Source organism: Pristiophorus japonicus, chromosome 16, assembly GCF_044704955.1.
Source record: "Pristiophorus japonicus isolate sPriJap1 chromosome 16, sPriJap1.hap1, whole genome shotgun sequence".
Lineage (NCBI taxonomy): Eukaryota > Metazoa > Chordata > Chondrichthyes > Pristiophoridae > Pristiophorus > Pristiophorus japonicus.
Window position 1 is genome coordinate 121,725,282 of NC_091992.1, and position 26,243 is coordinate 121,751,524.

At 46.1% G+C, this 26,243-nt stretch overlaps 1 protein-coding gene across 1 annotated transcript in view; it reads left to right on the top strand.

The window, feature by feature from the left end:
- LOC139226779 (dynein axonemal heavy chain 17-like) overlaps window positions 1-26,243 on the top strand; it is a 1,002,254-nt gene that overhangs the window by 307,596 nt on the left and 668,415 nt on the right. The window contains exons 14-15 of the mRNA XM_070857781.1: window positions 8,039-8,185; window positions 9,598-9,706. Of these exons, the coding sequence (XP_070713882.1) occupies window positions 8,039-8,185; window positions 9,598-9,706 (256 nt within the window). The remainder of the gene's footprint in view (window positions 1-8,038; window positions 8,186-9,597; window positions 9,707-26,243) is intronic.

Consider the following 26,243-nt stretch of genomic DNA (forward strand, 5'->3'; position numbering starts at 1 on the left):
TTTACCATTAGGGGTGCACTTGCAGGAGACACTGCATACCTGTTCCACACAGGTATATAAAGACAGGTCTCAGGAAAGTGTGGCACTCAAGAGCTGTGAAATAAAGGTACAGGTCCAGTGTGACCTTGACTTCAGCATGTGCCTAGTGTAAGTCTGTACGGCAGGGTCAGGACCTTACACCTAGCATTCCTAGCAAGCTGTTGGAGGAAAGATTGCTGGCCTGCTGCGACACCCTGCAAGCCCCTTTCGACACTGCTAAACCCAGCCATGATGGCAGCAGTCTGAGCTTGGGTGGTGGCAGCAAGCAGAGGCTGCATGAGAGCAGTCTGATCTTGCGTGGCAGCAAGCTGGGCCTGCAAGTGAACAGTCTGTGCTTCCACTGCAGCAGTAAGATGTTGGATCTCTTCCACCTGTGCTGCAATGGAAGCTGCGACATCGCCCATCACATACAACATCATGGCAGGGTCCACAAGGTCACTCCAGGAGTTGTCCATCATTTCCAGCTTGAAAACCATGGGCTTTATGCTCTGTGCAAAGCCCCGTCCAATGTTGGAGCCGGACTCCTCCATGCTCTGTGACATTGTAAAGAGGCTCTCTGGGACGCTTGCCATTGCACCTGGCATTTCAGCGTGCATGGCCATTGTTGTGTTCAGAATAAATCCACAGGACTGTATTGCAAGCTCAAACTGTTGTGACCTTATTCTCTTTATTCAGACTCCAGAGTGGAGAAGCAGCATGGTGATTCACCTTTTATACCTGCTTGCCCCAGGGTGCACAGGTGACCCTTAGCTCTCCCACAGGTGTGCCCCCTAGTGGCAAGTCTTACATATTGGTAAGGTTTACATACATACATAACAGCCATCACCTTTCTTCTGAAGGCCACTCCATCAAAGTCATCATCTGAGTCCTGTGCAGCAGAATTTGTGCGCGAACACGCCCTCTGAGGAGCTTGCCCCCAAGCTACCCTTTCCCCCTGGCCTTGTTGCAGCCCACTCCTGTCCGGTGCCTTACCATGTGCAGATCCTCCATCTATATTACCCGCTACATTCCACGCAGTGTCAATTTCTGAACTGGTGTCTGCGAGTGTCAGATGCAGTGACGGTATGTCTTGTCCTCTATCACTGTTCTCCTCCATCACTTGCCTGCCATAGTTGAATAGCTGTCAGTGTACAAGGTGTGAGAGATGTGTGTGAGTGTTGCAGCAATGTTAAGGTTGTGAAGGTGAAGTGAAGTTATGATTATGAGGTATGAGTGGTGAAAGATAGAAATTGTTGCTGGGTTTGGTGCATTGAGCAGTTGTGTGAGGCTTGTGGTGCAGATGGTGGGATATGACATTTGCTGAAACCTTCACTCACTTTGACCTGCCATATGAGGATATTAAACTTCTTTCGGCACTGTATCCAGGTCCTCGGCATGACAGTGTTGACCGTGACCTGGGCAGCTATCTCTTGCCAGAGCATTCTGCATGTGGGCTTTGGTGGCTTCCTGCCACCCTTCCACTTCTTGCCACTGCCATGACCAAAGCCTTGAGCAGCATCGGGGAACCTTCTGACTCTTTCTCGGTGGTGGTGGTGGTGGTGGTGGTGGTTGTTGTGGTGGTGGTGGTGGTGGTATGTCATGGCTTCAGACTGCAATGACAATGTGGTGCTGCTGCAAGAATGCACCTCCCCTTTAAGTAGTGGAGAGAGACTAGGCCAAACATTACTGGCCATTAGACTGCCCCCAATAGTAGCCCACTAAGCCTATCAGCAGCGCGTCTAGTGCTGAGATCAACACTGCAATCATTATAATAAGCAGGCAGCACAAATTTTAGTGGAAGGCTGCTGACTTTCAGTGGGGGTCACTGCAAATGGCCTGGAGGAGCTCGTGGCCGGGAGTGTCAAATCAACTGACGGTGTTCCTTCTTTTCTCCCTCTTCCTGGTCAACCATTCCCTGGGCAGGTTGCATTTCTTGGGTGTGTGAAATGAGGAAGGCACGAGGGTAGAATTGTGATGATGGGAGGGCAGGAAAGCAAGAAGTGCATGTGAGAAGGACCATAATGTATGAGGATACCAGCATTTTGTATCTTTTCAGCCCCGCTGCTGACCAAGTGCTCATCCATTCCCATGCCAAGAATGGCTAGCAACATCTCCTCCAGTGGAGTGAGGTAAAGCTAGAAATGTTAGGTGTCCCTTGTGTTTGATAGAGATTGTTGGTAGATGAGTGATGGGGGAGTTCGGGCAATGAGCAGTGTGCAAGGCTAGTGGTGCAGTTGGTAGGAGATTACTTTTGAAGATGCATTCATGATCTTAACCATTTGTCTGTGTAAAGTCCTGTCCCCTCAGTACAGATTCACACGAGGCATGTAGTGAAGTCAAGGTTACTCTGGACCTGCACCTTTTATTTCACAGCTCTGGAATGCTGCACTTGCCTGAGACCTGCCCTTATATACCTGTCTCTTGCAAGTGCGCCCCTGGTGGTAAGGTATGCTGGTGGTTACAGGTCATATCTTATTACAGTCATGGATAGCATGTTAGGATACAGTTATATATAATAATGTAAGATACATGACATCACTCTCCCTCAAGGTCTTATTGTCTTTATAGGTTCAGTCTCTCAGGTGGTCTACGCTCTCGCGTGGAGCGTCTGAGTTGTGGTTCAGTTGTTTGCCTTGGTGTCTGTTTTTCTTTGGGTGTGGTTGCTGGTATCTCGCCTCGGCTGTCTGTTTCGATTGGTGTGATTGGTGTTGACTCGCCTGGGCTGTCTGTTGGGATTGCCCTTTCCTCAGGTTGTTCCTTCTGTGGTGCGAGTTCCACATTGTAGTCTGCCTCTGGTTCCGCAGTGTTGTTGGTAAATCTGCTTTTGACTTGGTCTACATGCCTCCGGCAGGTTTTGCCATTGTCCATTTGTACTACCAGTAGCCTGTTTCCTTCCTTGCCTGTTACTGTCCCTGTCATTTGGGACCCCTGCCATAGTTTAGTACAAACACTTTGTCCCCTATCTCATTCCATCTCCCCCTCGAATTTCTGTCGTGGTATTCAGTCAGCTTACAGCGCTTTGCCTCAACGATTTCGTGCATGTCTGGGAGGATTAATGAGAGCCTTGTTTTTAAAGTCCTTTTCATCAACAATTGCGCGGGGGGGATCCCAGTCAATGAGTGCGGACGAGATCTGTATGCCAGCAGCAGTCGCGACAGGCGACCCTGCAGCGTGGGACCGTGGATTTTAAGCATGTCTTGTTTAATGATTTGCACTGCTCACTCCGCCTGGCCGTTGGAGGCCGGCTTGAACGGTGCCATCTTAATGTGATTTATGCCGCGGTCAATTATAAAGTCTTGGAATTCTGCGCTGGTGAAGCACGGACCATTGTCACTGACCAATATGTCAGGGATTCCGTGCGTTGCAAACATGGTTGCGAGGCTCTCCACAGTGGTGGAGGTTGTGCTTGAGTTTAAAATGGTGCATTCGATCCACTTTGAAAATGCATCTACAACTACGAGGAACATTTTGCCCATGAATGGGCCCGCATAGTCTACGTGCACCCGCGACCACGGTTTGGTAGGCCAGGGCCAGGGGCTCAGTGGAGCCTCCCTGGGGGCATTGCTGAGTTGGGCACAAATAGTGCGCCTTCGGACACAGAGCTCCAGGTCCGCGTCAATACCAGGCCACCAGACGTGGGATCTGGCTATGGCCTTCATGAGAACGATCCCCGGGTGCTCGCGGTGGAGCTCCCGGACAAATGCCTCTCTGCCTCGTAGAGGCATGACTACTCGGCTGCCCCACATCAGGCAGTCTGCTTGTAGTGATAGCTCATGCATGCGCCTGTGAAAAGGTTTTAATTCCTCGGGGCAGGCATTGCCAGCCTCTGCCCAGCCACCGGTTAGGATACATCTTTTTACTAAGGATAACGTGGGGTCGCTGGCCATCCAGGCTCTGATTTGGCGAGCCGTCATGGGCGAACCTGTGGACTCAAAGGCATTGATTGCCATGACTATCTCACAGTCCTGTTCGTCAGACCCTTCCGTGGTCGCCAGGGGTAGCCTGCTGAGCGCGTCGGCACAGTTGTCTGTGCCTGGTCTGTGCCTTATGGTATAGTCAAGGACACCAGCATGAGTGCCCACCGTTGAATTCGCGCCGAGGTGTTGGCGTTTATTGCCTTGCTCTCGGATAGGAGGGACGTGAGGGGCTTGTGGTCGCTTTCTAACGCGAACTTGGCCCCGAAAAGGTATTGGTGCATCTTTTTGACACCATACATGCACGCGAGCGCCTCCTGCTCTACCATTCCGTACCCACGCTCCGCCCGCGAAAGTACCTGGAGGCATAAGCTATGGGTTGTAATTTGCCTGCACTATTGACGTGTTGCAAAATGCACCCGACCCCATACGCTGACGCATCGCATGTGAGAACTAGCTTTTTACCTGGGTCAAAGAAAGTCAAAACACTGTTGGAACACAGAAGGTTGCGTGCCTTATTGAAGGCGCGTTCCTGGGCGTCCCCCCAAAACCAATCGCACCCCTTTCTGAGTAGCACGTGGAGAGGCTCCAGCAGCGTGCTTAAGTTCTGCATAAAGTTCCCAAAGTAATTGAGTAGCCCGAGAAAGGCGCGCAGTTCTGAGACATTCCGGGGCCTGGGTGCCAGGCGAATTGCTTCTGTTTTGGACTCTGTTGGGCGGATTCCATCAGCGGCAATCCTTCTGCCCAAAAATTCAACCTCGGGTGCGAGAAACAGGCACTTGGATTTCTTGACTCGTAGGCCTACCCGATCCAAACGCTTTAGTACTTCCTCCAAATTACGGAGATGGGAGTTGGTGTCCCTGCCCGTGATAAGTATGTCGTCTTGAAATACAACCGTCCCCGGGATGGACTTGAGCAGACTCTCCATGTTGCGCTGGAATATGGCAGCTGCCGACCTGATGCCGAATGGGCATCGATTGTACATGAAAAGGCCTCGATGTGTGTTGATGGTGGTGAGTAGCTTGGATTCCTCAGTCAATTCTTGCGTCATATACGCAGATGTGAGGTCTAATTTTGAGAAAAGTTTACCTCCAGCCAATGTGGCAAATACGTCCTCCGCTCTGGGCAGCGGGAAATGGTCCTGTCGGGAGACTCTGTTTATGGTAGATTTGTAGTCCCCACAGATTCGTACGGATCTATCAGGCTTCATGACTGGGATGATGGGACTTGCCCAGTCGCTAAATTCCACAGGTGATATAATGCCTTCCTGCAGAAGCCTGTCTAGTTCGTGTTCAATCTTTTCCCTCATCACATAGGGTACAGCTCTGGCATCCTGTGTGATGTAGATTTTGACTTTGGCCCCTTTGAAAGTGCCCACACCTGGCTGAAAGAGATGTTTAAATCGCTTTATAACTGTTGAGCAGGAGGTCCGTTCCTCTAATGACATGGCATGGACATCATCCCATTTCCAGTTTAGTTTTGCCAGCCAGCTTCTCCCCAGCAGTGCTGGGGCGTCTCCGGGGACAATCCACAGGGGAAGTCGGTTCACTGTCCCTTTGTGTGTGACAGAGAGCATGGCGCTGCCGAGGACTGGTACGATTTCTTTGGTATAGGTCCTTAGTGTGGTGTCGATCCTTGTGAGTTTTGGTCTGTCTCTTTTATGCGGCCACAGTTGTTCAAAGTGTTGAGCGCCCATGAGAGATTGACTCGCTCCCGTATCCAGCCCATGTTGACAGATATCCCGTTGAGTCGGACCCTCATCATTATAGGAGGCATCCTGTTGTAGGAGCAGCGGCCATTGATCGTGTTGACCTGCTGTACCTCGGTGTCCCGCGTACTGTCCCCACCATCTTCTGGTCCGCTTTCCGACCCATCCGATTTGTATACCAGCTGAGCTGCCAATTTTTTGCACATGCGGGCCAAATGTCCTATATATTCACAATTTCTGCAAACAGCCTGCTGAAATTGACATCCCCTTGCCGAGTGCCCACCCCCACACCTCCAGCACAGACCTGTTCCATTGTCCAAAGAGTTTCCAAAGAATGAGCTGCATCTGGCTGATCTCTCTTGAGCTTCTCTCAGTTTGTAATTGATTGCTCGCATTGTGGGTTGATGAGATGTGAACGGCCGTTCCTGTGGCCCTTGATGGCTTCTGCCTGCAGTCGAGAACCTGTTCTCCTGGTTTTGTCTGTGTGTGGGGGTAGCAGCTTGTTTAGTGCTGTGAACTTCTTGTTCCAATATTTCATTAGTTGTCGTACCTGCATTGTAAATCAACCTCGTTTCTTCTTCCCCTACCAAGAATGTCTGTGCAACCAGTGCTGCTGCCTCTAAGGTCAGGTTCTTGGTCTCTATGAGCTTTCGGAATATGCTTGCGTGGCCTATTCCTTCAATGAAAAAGTCTCTCAGCATTTCTCTCCTCAGTTCATCGGAGAACTCACATAAACTAGCCAACCTCCGAAGTTCCGCCACGAAGTCGGGTATGCTCTGGCCCACACAGCGTCTGTAGTTGTAGAACCTGTGTCTGGCCATGTGTAGGCTGCTCACTGGCTTCAGGTGGTCTCTTACCAGTGTGCTCAATTCTTCAAACGACTTGCTTGCTGGTTTCTCGAGTGCCAACAGATCCTTCATTAAAGCGTATGTTTTCGAGCCACAGCTGGTCAAGAGATGGGCTCTTCTCTTGTCTGCCTTATCGTCGCCTAACCAGTCTTTGGTTACAAAGCTTTGCTGGAGCCTTTCTATAAAGTCCTCCCAATTGTCTCCCGCATTGTACTTTTCATCTGATCCGTTGTTCGCAATTCTGTGGATTCTGTAATCCCGTAACCCGTCGCCACTGTAAAGTCCTGTCCTCTCAGTACAGATTCACATGAGGCATGTAGTGAAGTCAAGGTCACTCTGGACCTGCACCTTTATTTCACAGCTCTGGAATGCTGCACTTGCCTGAGACTTGCCCTTATATACCTGTCTCTTGCAAGTGCACCCCTGGTGGTAAGGTATGCTAGTGGTTACAGGTCATATCTTATTACAGTCATGTATAGCATGTTAGGATACAGTTATATATAATGTAAGATACATGACAGTCTGAGGTCATGAAGCTTCTTTGGCATTGGAGCCAGATGGTGGGGGTGACGGACTCGGTGATCTGCTCCCACACTGTTCTTTCTGGAATGCCTTCTGGTCCCTGTGGGCCTCTCTTGCAATGTTGATCCCCTGCAGAAAGCTGGAGTGCTGCGTGAAAGACCTTGGGTGCCCCTTCCCTGGCTTGCTGAGCCATTTGTGTTAGTGCTGAAGTGGTGTCTTTTTTAGGTGTGGAAGACAATTCAGCTTTAAGAGCTGAAGGCTGCCATTTGGGAATTACTATGATTGTATGTTTTTTTGAAAGGCAGTAAGTGCTGAAAATGCATTTTTTCACTTAATTTAAATTTTTATTAGATTTCAATACATTGCCCCTTTAATTATCCATAATACCTTGCGAACCGCACAACCTTACTCCCAGAGACTGCAAGAAGCAGCAACACCGACTGTGGATGGGAACTTTGGGTTGGAGACCACCATTAACACCACCAGTAGGGCTTTGCACAATAATTTAGCTCTGCGCTCCATATCGTCAACACCCAGAGCCAATTTTTCTATGGTAGCCCTTCCATTTTTGGCGGCCATTAACGTGAGTTGCCGATGACACCAGCAATTTTGTTGGCATGTACAAATTTTTCCCCCATAATATATTCATATCTTGTAACAAGATAAAACTGTGTAAGAACATGGTAAAATAACTTGCCATATTTTTTAAAGGTATCCTTTTTATGTAGTGATAGAGTATGTTATGCTACAGTTAAGTGGAATGTGTGTTTACATTTGTAATTCCTTACATTACAATATTGGGCATGCTGTTGTGGAGTCTCTCCAGGTCCTCTTGGGCTGGAATCGTAAATAATCTGAGTAGAAAGGAAAGCACAAAAAGTAATAAACATCATTGTAAAAAAAAATAATCCTTATTGATTATTCTCTAGTGTTCCAGATTTTCATGTGTCTATTTTTATTCAAAAAATGGCACGGTTATGTCTTTTATATACTGTTTATAATTGTTTCATATATTTTGTCTTATTTAGTTGATTGCAGTTCTTCGAGAAGTTCATTATATGAACATGCAAGAAAGAGAAGACATCCCAGAGAGTGGAAGTGATGTCTTTGCAATGAACAAAACTTTCAGAAATTATGTTGACAATTTAGATCTTATTGTTGGATGGTATAATAAGGTGTGTTTCAGACTTTACACGACATTTTTGTAAACAATTGAGAATTAAAAATTATTATTCAGATCATGACATAGTAAGATTTCTTATGTTCGTAATGGCCAGGATTTTACATTTAGAATAACGATGAGGATAATGGCGCTCACCGTTATTATGGAGTCAATTGGACAGCAACTTCTGGAGTCCGCAAATGAGCAGTTAAACATGGAATTCCGGAAGTTGCTATCCAAGTTGCCTCACTGCTACACGAACTTTGCTTCACCGATACCTCGCTAATAGACTCGGCATTGAAATTCATATAAGGGCATGAAGTTGCTGTACTTACCCACTAGTTACCCACAAAACAGGCCAGAAAAAATTAGGGCTGGTGCATTCAGGTGTAAGGGAATTTTTAATGGCGTGATAAGTCTTAATGGGTGCCAAACGAACTCTCTGGCCTTGAAAATTAAATTTTACAACTATGGAGTTTCATTCATTCGGAATTTAATTATTGTTGGAGACTTAAAAAAAAATTAGTAACTAATATATTTGTTTTACTTTCTCGGTTTCTTTTATCTAGCTCTCTTAATTGCTGCCTTCTTTCCTTCACTTTATTTTGCTTTCCGTTTATAATTTTACAATGAATTAAATATTCTAATTTATACTTAGACTCTGGGCGAGAAGGGGCCATCATCCCCGCCCCCAACACCACCACCCACTGTGATTGGGACCTCTCTGGGGTTGAGGCTTGCACCTACCTGGGGCTGTGACCTCTTCTCCAGCACTGCATGCCTGGCTGGAAACCAGCCTGTCAATCAGACTGACTTCTGGGTTTCCTGCGCTCTACCGTCTTCCCCCTCCCCCCTCCTCACTCCGGTTGGGTCAAAAACGTAAAATTCCGCCAGTGTGTCTCAGTGAGAATTCTTCGATCCGATTGGTTGAAGAGCCACGCTATTGCTTGGCCTGCTCACACAGGCTACAGATTCTCTGTAGAAGGCGCCACTCTGGTTGAGACTCTTAGTGACTTGCTGCTCAAAAGTCCGTGAAAAACTGGGCATCTGTAAGCGTAATGAACGACGAGCGCTGTTCCTTCGCCGCTGACCGTGATATCTGTGCCAGTGTAATTTTAAATTTATCCAGCCAGTAATCTGTATTGTATTTTATAGAATAATTTTAAATCATTTTCGGCATCTACATTGAAATACTAATGTTTAGTTACTGTAAATGAGGTATTCTTGGATTCTTGAAAAGTATTGACTCACTATAATTCTACTAAGGACTTTTTAAAAAAAATGACAGTGATATGCTCTAAATGTGTAAGTTGTGAAAAAGTGCAATTTGCAAAAGATCAAAGTAGGACGGTATTTCCACTTTGGGTAACTGAAAAACCCTTGCAGTAACAATTCTGCGTTTATTATATTGTTTAATTCTTTCAGATAAGACTTACAGTTCTTGATGTTGAATATCCTCTGATAAAAAACCAACTGGATGATATAGATTTTAAATTGATTAAAGCTGAACGCCAATTGCACTGGAACAATAAGGGTAAGTTTCATGCTGGCTCAGTATGAAATTAATGTGTTTATATTACAATATTATTGCAGTCAAAAGCAAAACTAAATAATGTTGTGTACAACCGTTTCATAGGATTTTTCTCAAATGTTGTTTTTTGTTCCCTCAACTTCTAAAAGTAAAATCATTTGAATTAATAGTAAACTCAATCACAGAATCCTTGGGCTGGATTTTCGATTGTCTAACGTCTCAGTTAACATAAGAACATAAGAATTAGGAACAGGAGTAGGCCATCTAGCCCCTCGAGCCTGCTCCGCCATTCAATAAGATCATGGCTGATCTGGCTGTGGACTCAGCTCCACTTACCCGCCCTCTGCCCGTAACCCTTAATTCCCTTATTGGTTAAAAATGTATCTATCTGTGACTTGAATACATTCAATGATCCAGCTTCAACTGCTTCCTTGGGCAGAGAATTCCACAGATTCACAACCCTCTGGGAGAAGAAATTCCTTCTCAACTCGGTTTTAAATTGGCACCCCCGTATTTTGAGGCTGTGCCACCTAGTTCTAGTCTCCCCTACCAGTGTTTCTATAAGATCACCCCTCATCCTTCTGAACTCCAACGAGCAAAGACCCAGTCTACTCAATCTATCATCATAAGGTAATCCCCTCATCTCCGGAATCAGCCTAGTGAATTGTCTCTGTACCCCCTCCAAAGCCAGTATATCCTTCCTTAAGTAAGGTGACCAAACTGCACGCAGTACTCCAGGTGCGGCCTTACCAATACCCTATACAGTTGCAGCAGGACCTCCCTGCTTTTATACTCCATCCCTCTCGCAATGAAGGCCAACATTCCATTCGCCTTCCTGATTAACTGCTGCACCTGCAAACTAACTTTTTGGGATTCATGCACAAGGACCCCCAGGTCTCTCTGCACCTCAGCATGTTGTAATTTCTCCCCATTCAAATAATAGGTGGATGACCTCACACTTTCCAACATTGTATTCCATCTGCCAAACCTTAGCCCATTCGCTTAACCTATCCAAATCTCTTTGCAGCCTCTCTGTGTCCTCTACACAACCCGCTTTCCCACTAATCTTAGTGTCATCTGCAAATTTTGTTGCACTACACTCTGTCCCCTCTTCCAGGTCATCTATGTATATTGTAAACAGTTGTGGTCCCAGCACCGATCCCTGTGGCAAACCACTAACCACCGATTTCCAACCCGAAAAGGACCCATTTATCCCAACTCTCTGCTTTCTGTTCACCAGCCAATTCCCTATCCATGCTAATACATTTCCTCTGACTCCGTGTACCTCTGTCTTCTGCAGTAACCTTTTGTGTGGCACCTTATCGAATGCCTTTTGGAAATCTAAATACACCACATCCATCGGTACACCTCTATCCACCATGCTCGTTCTATCCTCAAAGAATTCCAGTAAATTAGTTAAACATGATTTCCCCTTCATGAATCCATGCTGTGTCTGCTTGATTGCACTATTCCTATCTAGACATCCTGCTATTTCTTCCTTAATGATAGTTTCAAGCACTACAGATGTTAAACTAACCGGCCTATAGTTACCTGCCTTTTGTCTGCCCCCTTTTTTAAACAGAGGCGTTACATTAGCTGCTTTCCAATCCGCTGGTACCTCCCCAGAGTCCAGAGAATTTTGGTAGATTATAACGAATGCATCTGCTATAACTTCCGCCATCTCTTTTAATACCCTGGGATGCATTTCATCGGGACCAGGGGACTTGTCTACCTTGAGTCCCATTAGCCTGTCCAGCACTACCCCCCCTAGTGATAGTGATTGTCTCAAGGTCCTCCCTTCCCACATTCCTGTGACCAGCAATTTTTGGCATGGTTTTTGTGTCTTCCACTGTGAAGACCAAAGCAAAATAATTGTGTAAGGTCTCAGCCATTTCCACATTTCTCATTATTAAACGCCCCTTCTCATCTTCTAAGGGACCAACATTTACTTTAGTCACTCTTTTCCGTTTTATATATCTGTAAAAGCTTTTACTATCTGTTTTTATGTTTTGCGCAAGTTTACCTTCGTAATCCATCTTTCCTTTCTTTATTGCTTTTTTAGTCATTCTTTGTTGTTGTTTAAAATTTTCCCAATCCTCTAGCTTCCCACTAACCTTGGCCACCTTATACGCATTGGTCTTTGATTTGATACTCTCCTTTATTTCCTTGGTTATCCACGGCTGGTTATCCCTTCTCTTACCGCCCTTCTTTTTCACTGGAATATATTTTTGTTGCGCACTATGAAAGAGCTCCTTAAAAGTCCTCCACTATTCCTCAATTGTGCCACCGTTTAGTCTGTGTTTCCAGTCTACTTTAGCCAACTCTGCCCTCATCCCACTGTAGTCCCCTTTGTTTAAGCATAGTACGCTCGTTTCTGACACAACTTCCTCACCCTCAATCTGTATTACAAATTCAACCATACTGTGATCACTCATTCCGAGAGGATCTTTTACTCGGAGATCGTTTATTTTTCCTGTCTCATTACACAGGACCAGATCTAAGATAGCTTGCTCCCTTGTAGGTTCTGTTACATACTGTTCTAAGAAACAATCCCGAATGCATTCTATGAATTCCTCCTCCAGGCTACCCCGTGCGATTTGAGTTGACCAATCGATATGTAGGTTAAAATCCCCCATGACTACTGCCGTTCCTTTTTCACATGCCTCCATTATTTCCTTGATTATTGCCCGCCCCACCGTGAAGTTATTATTTGGGGGCCTAGAAACTACGCCCACCAGTGACTTTTTCCCATTGCTATCTCTAATCTCCACCCACAATGATTCAACATTTTGTTCATTAGAGCCAATATCGTCACTCACAACTGCTCTGATATCATCCTTTATTAACAGAGCTACCCCACCTCCTTTCCCTTCTTGTCTATCTTTCCGAATCGTCAGATACCCCTGTATGTTTAATTCCCAGTCTTGGCCACCCTGCAACCATGTTTCTGTAATGGCCACCAAATCATACCCATTTGTAATGATTTGTGCCGTCAACTCATTTACTTTATTTCGAATGCTGCGTGCATTTAGGTGGAGTGTTTTAATCCTAGTTTTTAAACCATGATTTTTAGTTTTGACTCTTCCTGCAGCCCCTTTATATTCAGTGGCCCTTTTTGTTTTTTGCCTTGGGTTTCTCTGCCCTCCACTTTTACTCATCTCCTTTCTGTCTTTTGCTTTTGTCTCCTTTTTGTTTTCCTCTGTCTCCCTGCATTGGTTCCCATCCCCCTGCCATATTAGTTTAACTCCTCCCCAACAGCACTAGCAAACACTCCCCCTAGGACATTGGTTCCGGTCCTGCCCAGGTGCAGACCATCCGGTTTGTACTGGTCCCACCTCCCCCAGAACCTGTTCCAATGCCCCAGGAATTTGAATCCCTCCCTGCTGCACCACTGCTCAAGCCACGTATTCATCTGCGCTATCCTGCGATTCCTACTCTGACTAGCACGTGGCACTGGTAGCAATCCCGAGATTACTACTTTTGAGGTCCTACTTTGTAATTTATCTCCTAGCTCCTTAAATTCGTCTCGTAGGATCTCATCCCGTTTTTTACCTATGTCGTTGGTACCAATGTCGTTAGCGGCCAGAGGGCGCGTTAATGGGAGCATAAGAGGTTATGTCCCTCTACAATCTCTCACCGCTTCTTCACCCCGACCTCACTGCTGCTCGCCGCTTCTCCTGCTGTACCTGCCCACCCTCCAATCATCAACAAGGACCTTGGTGACATCCAATGCAGTCGCCCTCTTCGCTGCCGTCGCTCTCCTGCTCCAGCACGTGCTGCTCCCTGGAGTGGTATGCCGCCACGCTGATCCTTCTGCTCCCTGGCCTGCTCCGGTCATGCTCACAGGCCAGGGACCACGTAGATTGCTGGCCCAGGCCGCCACCTCCTTCCGCTCCCCGGCGTTCTTTGATGGTGCTCGCACGCCAGGAGAGGCATGAGTTCGGGGCCCAGCAGAGGCGAGGGTCAGGGGCAGCACGGCCCAGCTCGGAGCTGGTCTCCTTGCCACTGGACCAAGACCTAGCTTTGTCAAGCCCGTGTGGTGGCTGGTGTGCAACGGCCACTACACGTTAAAAAAATCCACGCACAGGCATCTTCCACCCTTCAAGATTTAGTTTGAGTCCTGGAATATTAGATCCTTCATTGAAACATCTGTTAACTTTTTGTGAATCGTTGAAGCAAGTCATCCTCGATTTGTGGGATTGCCTATGATGATGAAGAGGTTACTGACCGTGAGCGCAGCGTTTAGCGCCCCCACTGAAAATTCATTAGAGGCTCACCGCGGGCGCTCACCTGGCTGCTGACGATCACTCCAATCATGACGTATTCCTGGTACAAAGGCCATGCTTGCTCCCTAGTCGGAAAATTAGGTGCGGCCGTCTCATTTAGCGGCTGCCAAGAACAATATCTGGAAAAACAGTCAGTACAGGCTTGCAGAGTCGTTAACTGGTGGCTACTTAAAGAGATGAAGAACGCTTCTCTCAGAGGTCACAGTCAGTGCAACGTTTGTACAGAGCATGGTGCGTGAGCCTCCGAGTTTGCAGCGGCAGACAGACATAACAGTACAGGTTGAAAACTTTAATGGGTGCATTACTATGCCGCGCCTTTAAGACTCGGCTGTTGCCGGGGTCTGACTTGGAGTTCCGCGCATGCGCAACGCGTCCACCAAATTTACAGACCAAACTTTCGTTATCAACCTCCCAGCTCAGGTGTGCAATGGCTGATTTAGCGCCCTGCTCCTCGCCCGATTCTGACAAATTTCTGGGCGGAGGACGCAAACTTTTTCAAGGTGCTAAAACTATCGCTCTGCATGGGTTACCGCCCCGAATGAGACGCGACTGAATTTCTCCCCCAACTTGTGCTTTGAATTTCATTTGACTATTGTTATTTGGATTTCATATATGCATATTGTTTCAAATACATTTGATGGCATAACAGCAATGTACAATTGGAGAGTATTTCAGGAAGGAAAGATGCCGTACAGATTTAATGTTGGGAATGTAGAAAGACTTGGAAAAATTATCCTGCAGTACCAACAGCAATTTTACCAAGTTCCACATTGTCTGATGTATGCTCTAGGAACTCTGAGGCAGCAATTAATTGTTAACTTTGCAATTGAACTTCTGTATAAAAGGGACAGGATTCCAGGCAATGACATTCTTATAACAGGCAAGAGTAGCAGTGTGTGTATCTTTGCTGCTGGTGCTGTTTGCAGACTCCTTGAATAGATACAGAACAGTGAGGTGTATCTGCAGAGACTTTTGTGTTTTTGCATAAAAATTGAGTTTTTAAACTTAATGAAGCAGCTTTTGTGGTGCTGCATGGGTTGTGATCAAATAGAAAATTGACAATTTGGCTATCAGTTTCTAATATTGTAGTGTGTGGAATGGTATAAAGAAATGTGTACTCTGGTGTAGAGTTCGCCATCTATCAAGTTCATTAGCCTACATGAATTTGCACTAAAGAATGGGAGCCCATAAATTCTGTGGTACGATTGCACAACCAGAAGTTCTTCCATGGTGATTCTCAAACTAATCCTTGGGTTGAGGTAATTTAAACAATAGAAGTGGGCATCTAAGCCTGTAGTAGCACAACAGAGATGCCTGGCCCATGAAGGCAGTGGATTTTCAGAGCACCACGTTGCCACACCGAGAGGAAGCCAGAAGTTCATGTTGACTTGAAGAAAATTATAGGAATTATTTTTGTATCCCGAGGGAACAACAGCCATTGAGAAACAATAATCAATCCCACCAGAATTGATTATCATTGAATTGTGCACTATTGGGGCCTTCACTAGGCCCAGATCAGGATCTTAGTTTCCTATTATCAAATGTAGGTCCTGCTGTGCCTATTGAGCAAATAAACATGAAAAAGGATAGTAAAGGACCAGTTGGCCTATCAGGTGTGTGCTATCCCATCACGATGCAAATTACACACACCATCATCCTCGCTCACTCCGCCCTGTCATGTAACCAACCTCCAGGGAGAGGCAAATAAAACAGGGAAACTAGGGAGGAAAATCAGGGAATTCCTCTCGGAAAGCACGCAAGTAAACCAAAGACCATGGTGATTCAACAATAGGTGGGAAAGCAAGTTGTGAGGAAGGTACAAATAATCTGCAAAGGGATATAGATAGGTTAAGTGAGTGGGCAACAATTTAGCAGATGGAGTATAATGTGGGAAAAAGTGATGTTATCCACTTTGGTAGGAAAGCTCCTAAATTACTGACAGAACTCGTTGTCACATCTATGTTGCCTTCTTAGCTTAATAGCCATTAATCACTCTCAATCAAGTTGAATTGCTTTTCAATGACTCTAAATGGCTTTCCACAAGCTCTTTTTGTCAGTTCAACACTGTTCACTACTCATATGAAAAAATGGTGCTGCCAGATTCTCATTTGGGAACCATGCTGCCAGTATATCTTCTTGCTCTGCTCCACTTGCATTTGCCTTCTCATAAAAGGAAATTCCACCAAAATTTCTTCATGAAGAAACTCCCATTCTTGTTGCCATTTTGTAATGTACTTGCTTCATGGGTTCTTTGCTTAAGAAGTCATAGTAACACATTGCTATCAAGAATTATTTGGTTTATTAACAAAGGTTTAACAATCAAACAACACATTATCAGTTCATCCACGACGCTCACAACTGCATACCTCATCATGGATGACCTAGACCCAACTGACTGGGGTTTTATTGAGTCTTGTGAACGTCACGTGACTGGCTAAGCCACTCACAATGCAACAGCTCTACAACTATTTTGGCGTAAAACAATAAATCAAGTGCCCCCCTATTAAAGGGGCACTAAAACCAACAAACAAATTAAACTCTTTGAATTACGGTCAAATTAAAATTTGGTTGCCAGGGGTGCTGATGCACACCAGTCCCTCCAGTGCCCACCTCTTGCGGAAGACCGTGAATGTACCAGTGGATACCGCGTGCTCCATCTCCAGGGACATTGTGGCGTTAACGTAACCGTGGAAGAGAGATAGGCAGTCAGATTGAACGACCCCCTCGACCACCCGCTGCCTGGCCCAGGAGCAGTCCTACGAGGAGGTCCTCCAACCTGTCCGCTCCCCTCCGCACAGGATGCCCTAAGATCAGGAGTGTGGGACTGAAGTGCAGCCAACATTTGTGGAGCAGTCCCTTCAAATAATGGAATGGGGCTGCAATCTCACACACTCAACCTAAATGTGGAACACGGACTCCTCCAGATGCAACAGCTCTACAACTCTTTTAGTTGTTAACTAATCATCAAGTGCCCTCTGATTAAAGAGGGGGCACACTCCAAAAAATTTTCAACTGCCCCCTTTTTTTTTAGGGCACTAAAATACACACATTTTACAAGTGCCCCCTGGCTAAAAGGGTGGGGGGGACACTAAAACCGGCAATTAAACAAATTAAACTTTAAACAATAATAATCAAATTAAAATTTGGTTGCTGTATTGTATAGGATTAATCACATAGTGTTAATTATGATATTCCGACATTACAATGTGTTTTCTGCTTCATGCCTCGTGGAATGTTGTTGATGCAGAGAGAGAGAGAGAGACCTTGATGCGCACACCATCTTGTTTATGGGACGATCGGCGCCTCGAGGTCTCATGCTTCGTGGAAGAACAGCTGGGGCCTTACAGATTAGGAGTTGGCCATAAGCCACATGCACCCATGTTTGTTCAATAGAATAAAGGAACGGAACAGTTCAGTAGCTCTTTGAACGTCACCTTGGACCGTGATTCGCGAGGGGTGCCGGGACCCCCAAGGCTCCTGACCAGCTGTCGTTGCGGAGTTCCTGACGGGCCGAAGGCTGTGAGCTTTGTTGCATCTTATCATACTTCTCTTTTCTTCGTAAACTGTATTATGTTTCTTTTCTCTCAGTAAACGGTATTTTGGCGTAATCAGCAGGATCTGGTAAAATGTTGAAGAGAAAAGACAAGAAGCAGTCTCCTTCTGCGGGAGAGAAGTATAGAATACCAGGGTGGAGCACGAGGGATGAGGGTTTTGGCTCTCTTGCCAATGTGCTAGCCCGGTTTGGACCCCCCAACATTGGGATACGCAGTTATTGGAACAGAGCAAAGATAGAACCGTACCCCACGCGGTACTGTTTCTCCTGGAGGAAGCGGGCTTCCCACAGGAGAAAAGTGGTCCCCCACAAATGGGATGGATTTTGTTGACAGCATTAAGGGCGATGTGTAAACAACTTAAGGAAAGTGAGGCAGAAAACCTACAGTTAAAAACAGCTGTTAAGGTTTTGGAAAGTCAAAACTCAACTCTGACTGAAGCAGTCTGCACTGCATAAGAACGGGCGGATAAAGTCAATAAACAATCAGAAACTTGTAACTCACTAGTGGTGAAGTCACGCACCCCTCTAGTGGTTACCAGCTGTTCCCCATTTTGCTGTTTTTGTCTTATTTGTCATAAGGGGTCTAGCTTCTGGTGACAGTGCAAAATAAAAAGAAAGCCAGATGACGGAAATTACAGATAGATCGGTCAAAGGTACGTGCATTGGTAGCTGGACCCACTTGGGATCCGGCTCGTTGGGACGGAGACATCTGGTACTCCTCTGACTCAGAATATGAGTGGACAGATGGAGAGGGGGGGGAACGGGAGGAAACTAAAGACCCTCCCCCATACGCTCCGAGCACAGAAGCAAGACCCCTTATGACAAATAAGACGAAACAGCAAAATGGGGAACAGTTGGTAACCACTAGAGGGGTGCATGACTTCACCACTAGTGAGTTACAAGAAATAGGGTCTCGATTTCGCCAAAAACCCAGGGAATCATTGTCAGAATGGCTAACCCGGATTTGGGACCAGGGAGCATCAGGCGTAATACTTAACCCCGAAGAGTTAACAAAAATGGGTGCTATGACTATGGACCACCATATCACAGCAGTGCTACGGAATGTCCAGGGCACAGGTTCGCTATGGGACATGGTTACTATAGGGGCCCGGCAAAAATATCCCTCTGCCGTTGATTGGGAAGGGGAGGTAAAACCTTGGAATACTCCGCGATACTGTTGCGCAACATGGCAACACAGGGAGGATTATATCACCAACCATATGGGGGGCCAGATCAGGAGCTCTTTACGGCAGGAATGCGGAGCAGGCTGATGAAGAGTGGCCCTCCTATGATGAGGGGTGCGCTACTCGCATTATTGGGACCAGCCCAAGGGCAATGGGTGGGGCACGCTTGCCTATTGTTAGGACAGTTAGAGGATGTAGAAGATAGTGTGCGTGAGTCGAGAATGGCTAATGTAGAGGGGGATCGGGACCAGCGACAAGGTTCGACCTCTGGGAAAGGTACAGAGTCAGGAAAGACAAAAAAAGAATTACACGGAGGGACATGTTCGCAGCTTTACTGAAGGCAGGGGTCCCCAAGGAAAAAAAATTGATGGAATCCCAACAGGAGCGATGTATTCTATGTGGAAGCAACACTGCGTCCCGGAAACAGGGAAGGGTGAAAGGAGGGAGGTAAGGGAGATTAAGTCGGATAACGATAAGTCTGCGGATGCGGAGAAACCACCTCCCGCCAGCCTGTACCCCAATGTAGAAGAGCTGTGGAAGGCTAGTAATCCCCTTGACTAGGGGTGTGGCTGGGATCCGGGAGTACTCCCCGTTTGAACCACATCAACCCACGCTCCCGGGGATCTGAGGCCACACATTCCGATTACGATATATTGGCGGGGTGGGAACATACAAAGAGATGTTGCTTTACTAGACACGGGCAGAAGTTACTATTATCCATGGAAATCCTAGGAAACACACAGGGACCCATATGATGATTAATGGGTTCGGAGGGGCAGAAACGCCCGCTGTCCGAACAACTATCAGAATGGTGTTGAGAAATGGGCCTCCGCGCTGGGTAACGGTCTTAATATCGGCAGTGAAGGAACATATTATTGGGATGGACCTTTTAAAGGGAACCACACACAACACCTCGTTTGGGCGATTCTCATTCAGGATACGGGCGATCACTGTGATTGCAGGGGAAGCAAAGTGGGAACCAGTGGTAATACCACGGCCATCGCGTATAGTGACTATGAAACATTACCGAATACCTGGGGGACATAAAGTCCAAGTCAGCATGGATTTGTGAAAGGGAAATCATGCTTGACAAATCTTCTGGAATTTTTTGAGGATGTTTCCAGTAGAGTGGACAAGGGAGAACCAGTTGATGTGGTATATTTGGACTTTCAGAAGGCTTTCGACAAGGTCCCACACAAGAGATTAATGTGCAAAGTTAAAGCACATGGGATTGGGGGTAGTGTGCTGACATGGATTGAGAACTGGTTGTCAGACAGGAAGCAAAGAGTAGGAGTAAATGGATACTTTTCAGAATGGCAGGCAGTGACTAGTGGGGTACCGCAAGGTTCTGTGCTGGAGCCTCAGCTGTTTACACTGTACATTAATGATTTAGACGAGGGGATTAAATGTAGTATCTCCAAATTTGCGGATGACACTAAGTTGGGTGGCAGTGTGAGCTGCGAGGAGGATGCTATGAGGCTGCAGAGTGACTTGGATAGGTTAGGTGAGTAGGCAAATGCATGGCAGATGAAGTATAATGTGGATAAATGTGAGGTTATCCACTTTGGTGGTAAAAACAGAGAGACAGACTATTATCTGAATGGTGAAAGATTAGGAAAAGGAGAGGTGCAACGAAATCTGGGTGTCATGGTACATCAGTCATTGAAGGTTGGCATGCAGGTACAGCAGGCGGTTAAGAAAGCAAATGGCATGTTGGCCTTCATAGCGAGGGGATTTGAGTACAGGGGCAGGGAGGTGTTGCTACAGTTGTACAGGGCCTTGGTGAGGCCACACCTGGAGTATTGTGTACAGTTTTGGTCTCCTAACTTGAGGAAGGACATTCTTGCTATTGAGGGAGTGCAGCGAAGGTTCACCAGACTGATTCCCGGGATGGTAGGACTGATCTATCAAGAAAGACTGGATCAACTGGGCTTGTATTCACTGGAGTTCAGAAGAATGAGAGGGGACCTCATAGAAACGTTTAAAATCCTGACGGGTTTAGACAGGTTAGATGCAGGAAGAATGTTCCCAATGTTGGGGAAGTCCAGAACCAGGAGTCACAGTCTAAGGATAAGGGGTAAGCCATTTAGGACCGAGATAAGGAGAAACTTCTTCACCCAGAGAGTGGTGAACCTGTGGAATTCTCTACCACAGAAAGTTGTTGAGGCCAATTCACTAAATATATTCAAAAGGGAGTTAGATGAAGTCCTTACTACTAGGTGGATCAAGGGATATGGCGAGAAAGCAGGAATGGGGTACTGAAGTTGCATGTTCAGCCATGAACTCATTGAATGGCGGTGCAGGCTAGAAGGGCCGAATGGCCTACTCCTGCACCTATTTTTCTATGTTTCTATGTTCTAAATAGGGGAAACCATACAAGGGCTCTTGGAGGTGGGTATCATTAGACATGCCGTGTCCCCCTACAATAGCCCTGTTTGGCCTGTGCAGAAACCCGACAAAAGTTGGAGGATGACTGGACTACCGACAACTGAACAAATTTGCCCTTCCCCTGGCAACCGCTGTCCCAGATGTAGTAACTATAACAGAGCGGCTGTCTGAAGAAGGTGCGGAGTGGTATGCGGTAATCGACCTGGCCAATGCCTTTTTCTCCATTCCAACAGCGGAAGAATCCCAGGACCAGTTTGCATTCACTTGGGAAGGGAGGCAATACACTTTTAAACGCCTACCTCAAGGTTACCTACATAGCCCTACCCTATGCCACGGATTGGTGGCCCGGGACCTGGACATGTGCACGTTGGCTCCTAATGTCTCACTGGCACACTACATCGATGATGTACTAATAAGGGGTCTCACCGAGGCTGTGGTGTCAGAAGCCCTAGCTACTTTAGTCCAACACATGCAAGGCAGGGGCTGGGAGATAAATCCGAAGAAGGTGCAGGGCCCTAGCCATACTGTCCAGTTTCTGGGGATCCAATGGTCTCGGGGTGAGCGCATCATACCCGAGCCTGTGAAGAATAAAATTCAAGAAATGGCCACCCCCACGAATAAAACTGAGACACAACGGTTTGTGGGACTACTGGGTTAATGGAGGAGACACATACCTCACCTTACGATGTTATTAAAACCACTGTATGCCGTAACACGAAAAAAGGCCCACTTCGAGTGGGGAAAGGAACAGCAGGTGGCTTTTGATGCAGCCAAAGAAGCTGTAGCCCAAGCTTTACCCCTAGCCCTGCGAGTGCCTGGGCAGCCTTTTGAGCTACAGGTATCCGTTACCAATGATACTGCAGTATGGAGTTTGTGGCAGGTTCAACATGGCACTCATATACCGGTAGGGTTCTGGTCTAGAAAATTGACAGATGCTGCTACTCGTTACACTCCATTTGAGAAACAATTATTAGCATGTTATTAGGCCCTAACAGAAACAGAAGGACAGACAGGGGACGACAAAGTCAGTTTAAGACCAGACCTACCCATATTATCCTGGGTTCTCTCAGAAAATGAGATGCACAAGGTCGGGCGAGCGCAGCAAAGCTCCATAGTGCGCTGGAAATGGTATATCGCAGACAGAGCAAGTAAAGGAAAAGAACGAATCACCCGACTACATGAGCATGTGGCTGAATACCCACAAACAGCTGAGAGTGAACTTACGCAGTTGTCTGTCAGTTTAACCAAAGAGTCACCGATCTCCTGGGGCATGTCTTTTGAACAGTTAACACCTGAAGAACGTAGCCATAGCTGGTTCACAGATGGCTCAGCGGTCTGGCGAAACAACCTTCGGCGATGGCGAGCCGCTGCCTTCAATCTAAAAACCCAGACAATTGTGCATGATGAGGGCATGGGAGGCTCCAGCCAGCTAGCAGAACTAGCAGCTGTAATCCTTGCGTTAGAAGAGGAACAGCAACAAGCACACATATATACTGACTCATGGGCAGTAGCCAATGGTATGGCGAGCTGGATGTGAAACTGGCATGAACATAACTGGCAAATAACTGGGAAAGACTTGTGGGGAAAGCACCTATGGGAACAAATATGGTCCAAAGCCCAGAAGATGAAAATAACTGTATATCATGTGGACGCTCACATGAAAAACACTTCGAAGACCTCTGAATATAATAACACCGTTGATAATATAGCCCGGGTACGGGCTGTCAAAGAGGCAGAAGAGGAAGAATATGGCATAGGCAAGTGGGCCCACCACAAATCTAGACATTTGGGCATTCAGGGTATGATACAATGGGCACGAAATAGGGGGTTACATTTGACTACAGACGGTGTTAAACAGATCATAAACACCTGTGAAATTTGTCAAAAGGTGAAGCATTTTCCTACAACGACAACCCGGTGCCCATATTAAGAGAGGGACTCAACCAGCACAAATATGGCAAGTTGATTATGTAGGATCTTTACCATTGCAACAACAGTTCCAATATTTGCTCACTGCAGTTGATACCTATTCTGGACTTTTGATAGCTTATCCAGTGACTAAAGCGAATCAACAAAGTACGACGAAAGGACTGGAGAATTTAATCACATACTACGGTGAGCCAGCAGAAGTACAGTCCGATAATGGGTTGCACTTCACAGATCAAACAGTGCAACAGTGGGCGGTAGACAACGGGATCTATTGGATGTTTCACATACCTTACTATCCGCAAGCTGCAGGGTTAATAGAAGGCATGAATGGACTACTTAAGCAACAGATTAAAATATTAACTCCCACTAACACATTGCAAGGGTGGTTAAAGGTCTTACCATAAGCAATGCGCAATCTGAATCACCGACTATTGCGGGAGGGAACTCCCATAAGCCGCATGTTAGGCAAAATTAGTGTCCCTACTATTGAAAAAGAAAATCAGACTCAGGACACAGTTTGTGAAGGAGGAAAAGTGTGGGTGCAGTACCCCCAGAAACCCTTACAAGCAGGGGAAATCTTAGCGAAAGGAGAAGGAAACACTTATTGGTCAAGATATTCCTCTCTGTGTTGACAAGGGTAAATTGACTAAACGGGGCTGAATTAATATACTTAGGCTTCCTCCCACAGGAATTCTGCCCATAATGGTGACTTACCAACTCGCCAACTCGTGCTGGCAAGTCTCTGTGTCTCGCTATCTGTGACTGTGCTACTTCCATCCTCAAACACAGCATGGGATGGCCGTATAGTGTGGCGGTTAGCTAACACTGATCGTACGCAAAGAGAATTTTACCTGTTCTTCCGGGCAAGCCTGCACTATAGGACACTGGAGCGTCACTTGTGATGCATGCGGGTACTGGGGAGGCCCAGGACAGGTGCTATTAACAGTAAGCACGGGGGCCAACATCACGTTATCAATCAAGTGGCAAAAAGATATGACAATGATATGCAATGTGCACTCCAATGTGTCATTATTGCACAATGTCACATGGTTAAGGAGTTGGGCCCGCAACATTACGTCAAGCAATGACACTATGTCAGACGAAATTAAGTTAAATGCGTCTCTATGGTTTGGATGTACAGATGCCTCCGTAATCACTGGTAGGGGGATTATGGGCCACTTTTAGTCAATGCGTGTAGTTAAGCATTCTAAGAGCCCCATGGATCATTTACAACGACTGCACTCTACATGTACACCTGTGCTTACATCCCCCCCCATATTAAATCTTACACTACAAGTCCGGTATGCGGACAAGCCGTCTGACACTTGTAATATAACAACAATTAAAGCAAATCTGAAAACGTCAGTGAGACAAAGGCATGATATATTAGCCACAATATTAGGAGGCGTAGGAACAGGAATAGGAGCATTAAACTCTATGGATATCGAAGCCTTACAAAACAAAATACAAAAGGTAGGGAGACTCACTGGAGATGCAATTCGATTGCGAAATGCATGGGACAGAGGTCTCACAGGACAGATGTTTTCTAGTTGGCTGTCGGACGTAATGCGGTGGGAACACATAGATAAAACTACTCGAGATAGGGAGTGTCACTGGGCGACAACAAGAATTAGGTCTTCACACACAATGCTTGTTTGAAGAAGTAACCCGGCAACTATTAAGTTCCGAGTTAGAATGTATTGCCATGTCAGGGCATGCAAATAGTTGGAGCAAAATATTCCACTTCGGCAATAGAAATCTAGGGGTAAAACCTGATATGCAACATACACATTGTGATGACCAGGGGTATAACTTTACTATGAGAATAGTCAATATCACAAAAAACAACATTTGGTGCCAGTTTATAGTGCTTCCCCACCTATATGGCCAAAATCTGTGGGTACCCGAGTTCAAGGGTGGATGGATTGATGCTAGCAATAGAACTCACCAAGCTCAAGATTGTCAAATATGGCCTTTCGGTATGGTGTGTCCTTTGCACACACCTGTGTTTGAATCATGCTCCCTACAGCATACAGCGGGAACATGTATTTGGACACTTGTACCATACAATGATACAATTTTACATGAAATCGGACAGAATCATGTTTGTATTACTAGTGTCTATCCCATTTATATTGACGGTGCCTGTAAAGATCCTCCTCTAAATGCTTGCTTTAAAGATGTGTATACCATATATGACCTTCATTTTAATAGGTCATATCGATTGGGACGATGGAAAAATGTTGTGCGCCATCGCACTGTCCTCGGCACTACTAACCTTCCTCCCACTGTAGACCTAACTCGTTTAGCTCAATTTCTAAAAGATAACCAAAAGGTCACTGATGAATTGAGCAAACGAGGGCGTACTCCTCATACTCTGCAAGTTGCTATGAGTTACAGTGAAGGCGCCTTGGTCAGAGTTGCGACAACGGTCACTGACCTTACGGTACACCATTTTTTACGGATGGTCCCCAAAAACATTCCGCCGCTTTGAAGCTGTTAATACATCCTATCGTTATACTCGTCGCGTTATTACTGATATTACTGCTTGTATGTATTCTTTGGTGTAGATTGCGGGCGTTGCTTACACATACTCAACGTGTAACTGATGCATTACACCTTCAACTCGATTATATTACTTAGAATGTCTAAATATCAAGGGTGGATTGTATTGTATAGGGTTAATCACATAGGGTTAATTATGATATTCCGACATTTACAGTGTGTTTTCTGCTTCATGCCTCGTGGAATGTTGTTGATGCAAAGAGAGAGAGAGAGAGAGAGACCTTGATGCGCACACCATCTTGTTTATGGGATGATCGGCGCCACGAGGTCTCATGCTTTGTGGAAGAACAGTTGGGGCCTTACAGATTAGGAGTTGGCCATAAGCCACATGCACCCATATTTGTTCAATAGCATAAAGGAACAGAACAGTCCAGTAGTTCTTTGAACTTCACCTTGGACCGTGATTCGCGAGCGGTGCCGGGACCCCCAAGGTTCCTGACCAGCCGTCGTTGCGGAGTTCCTGACGGGCCGAAGGCTGTGAGCTTTGTTGCATCTTATCATACTTCTCTTTTCTTCGTAAACTGTATTATGTTTCTTTTCTCTCGGTAAATGGTGTTTTATCTTTACTTCATTTGTCTTGTCTCTTATTTAACATTCATCCAGATCCCGAACTTGGGTCTATTGTTATCGATCCA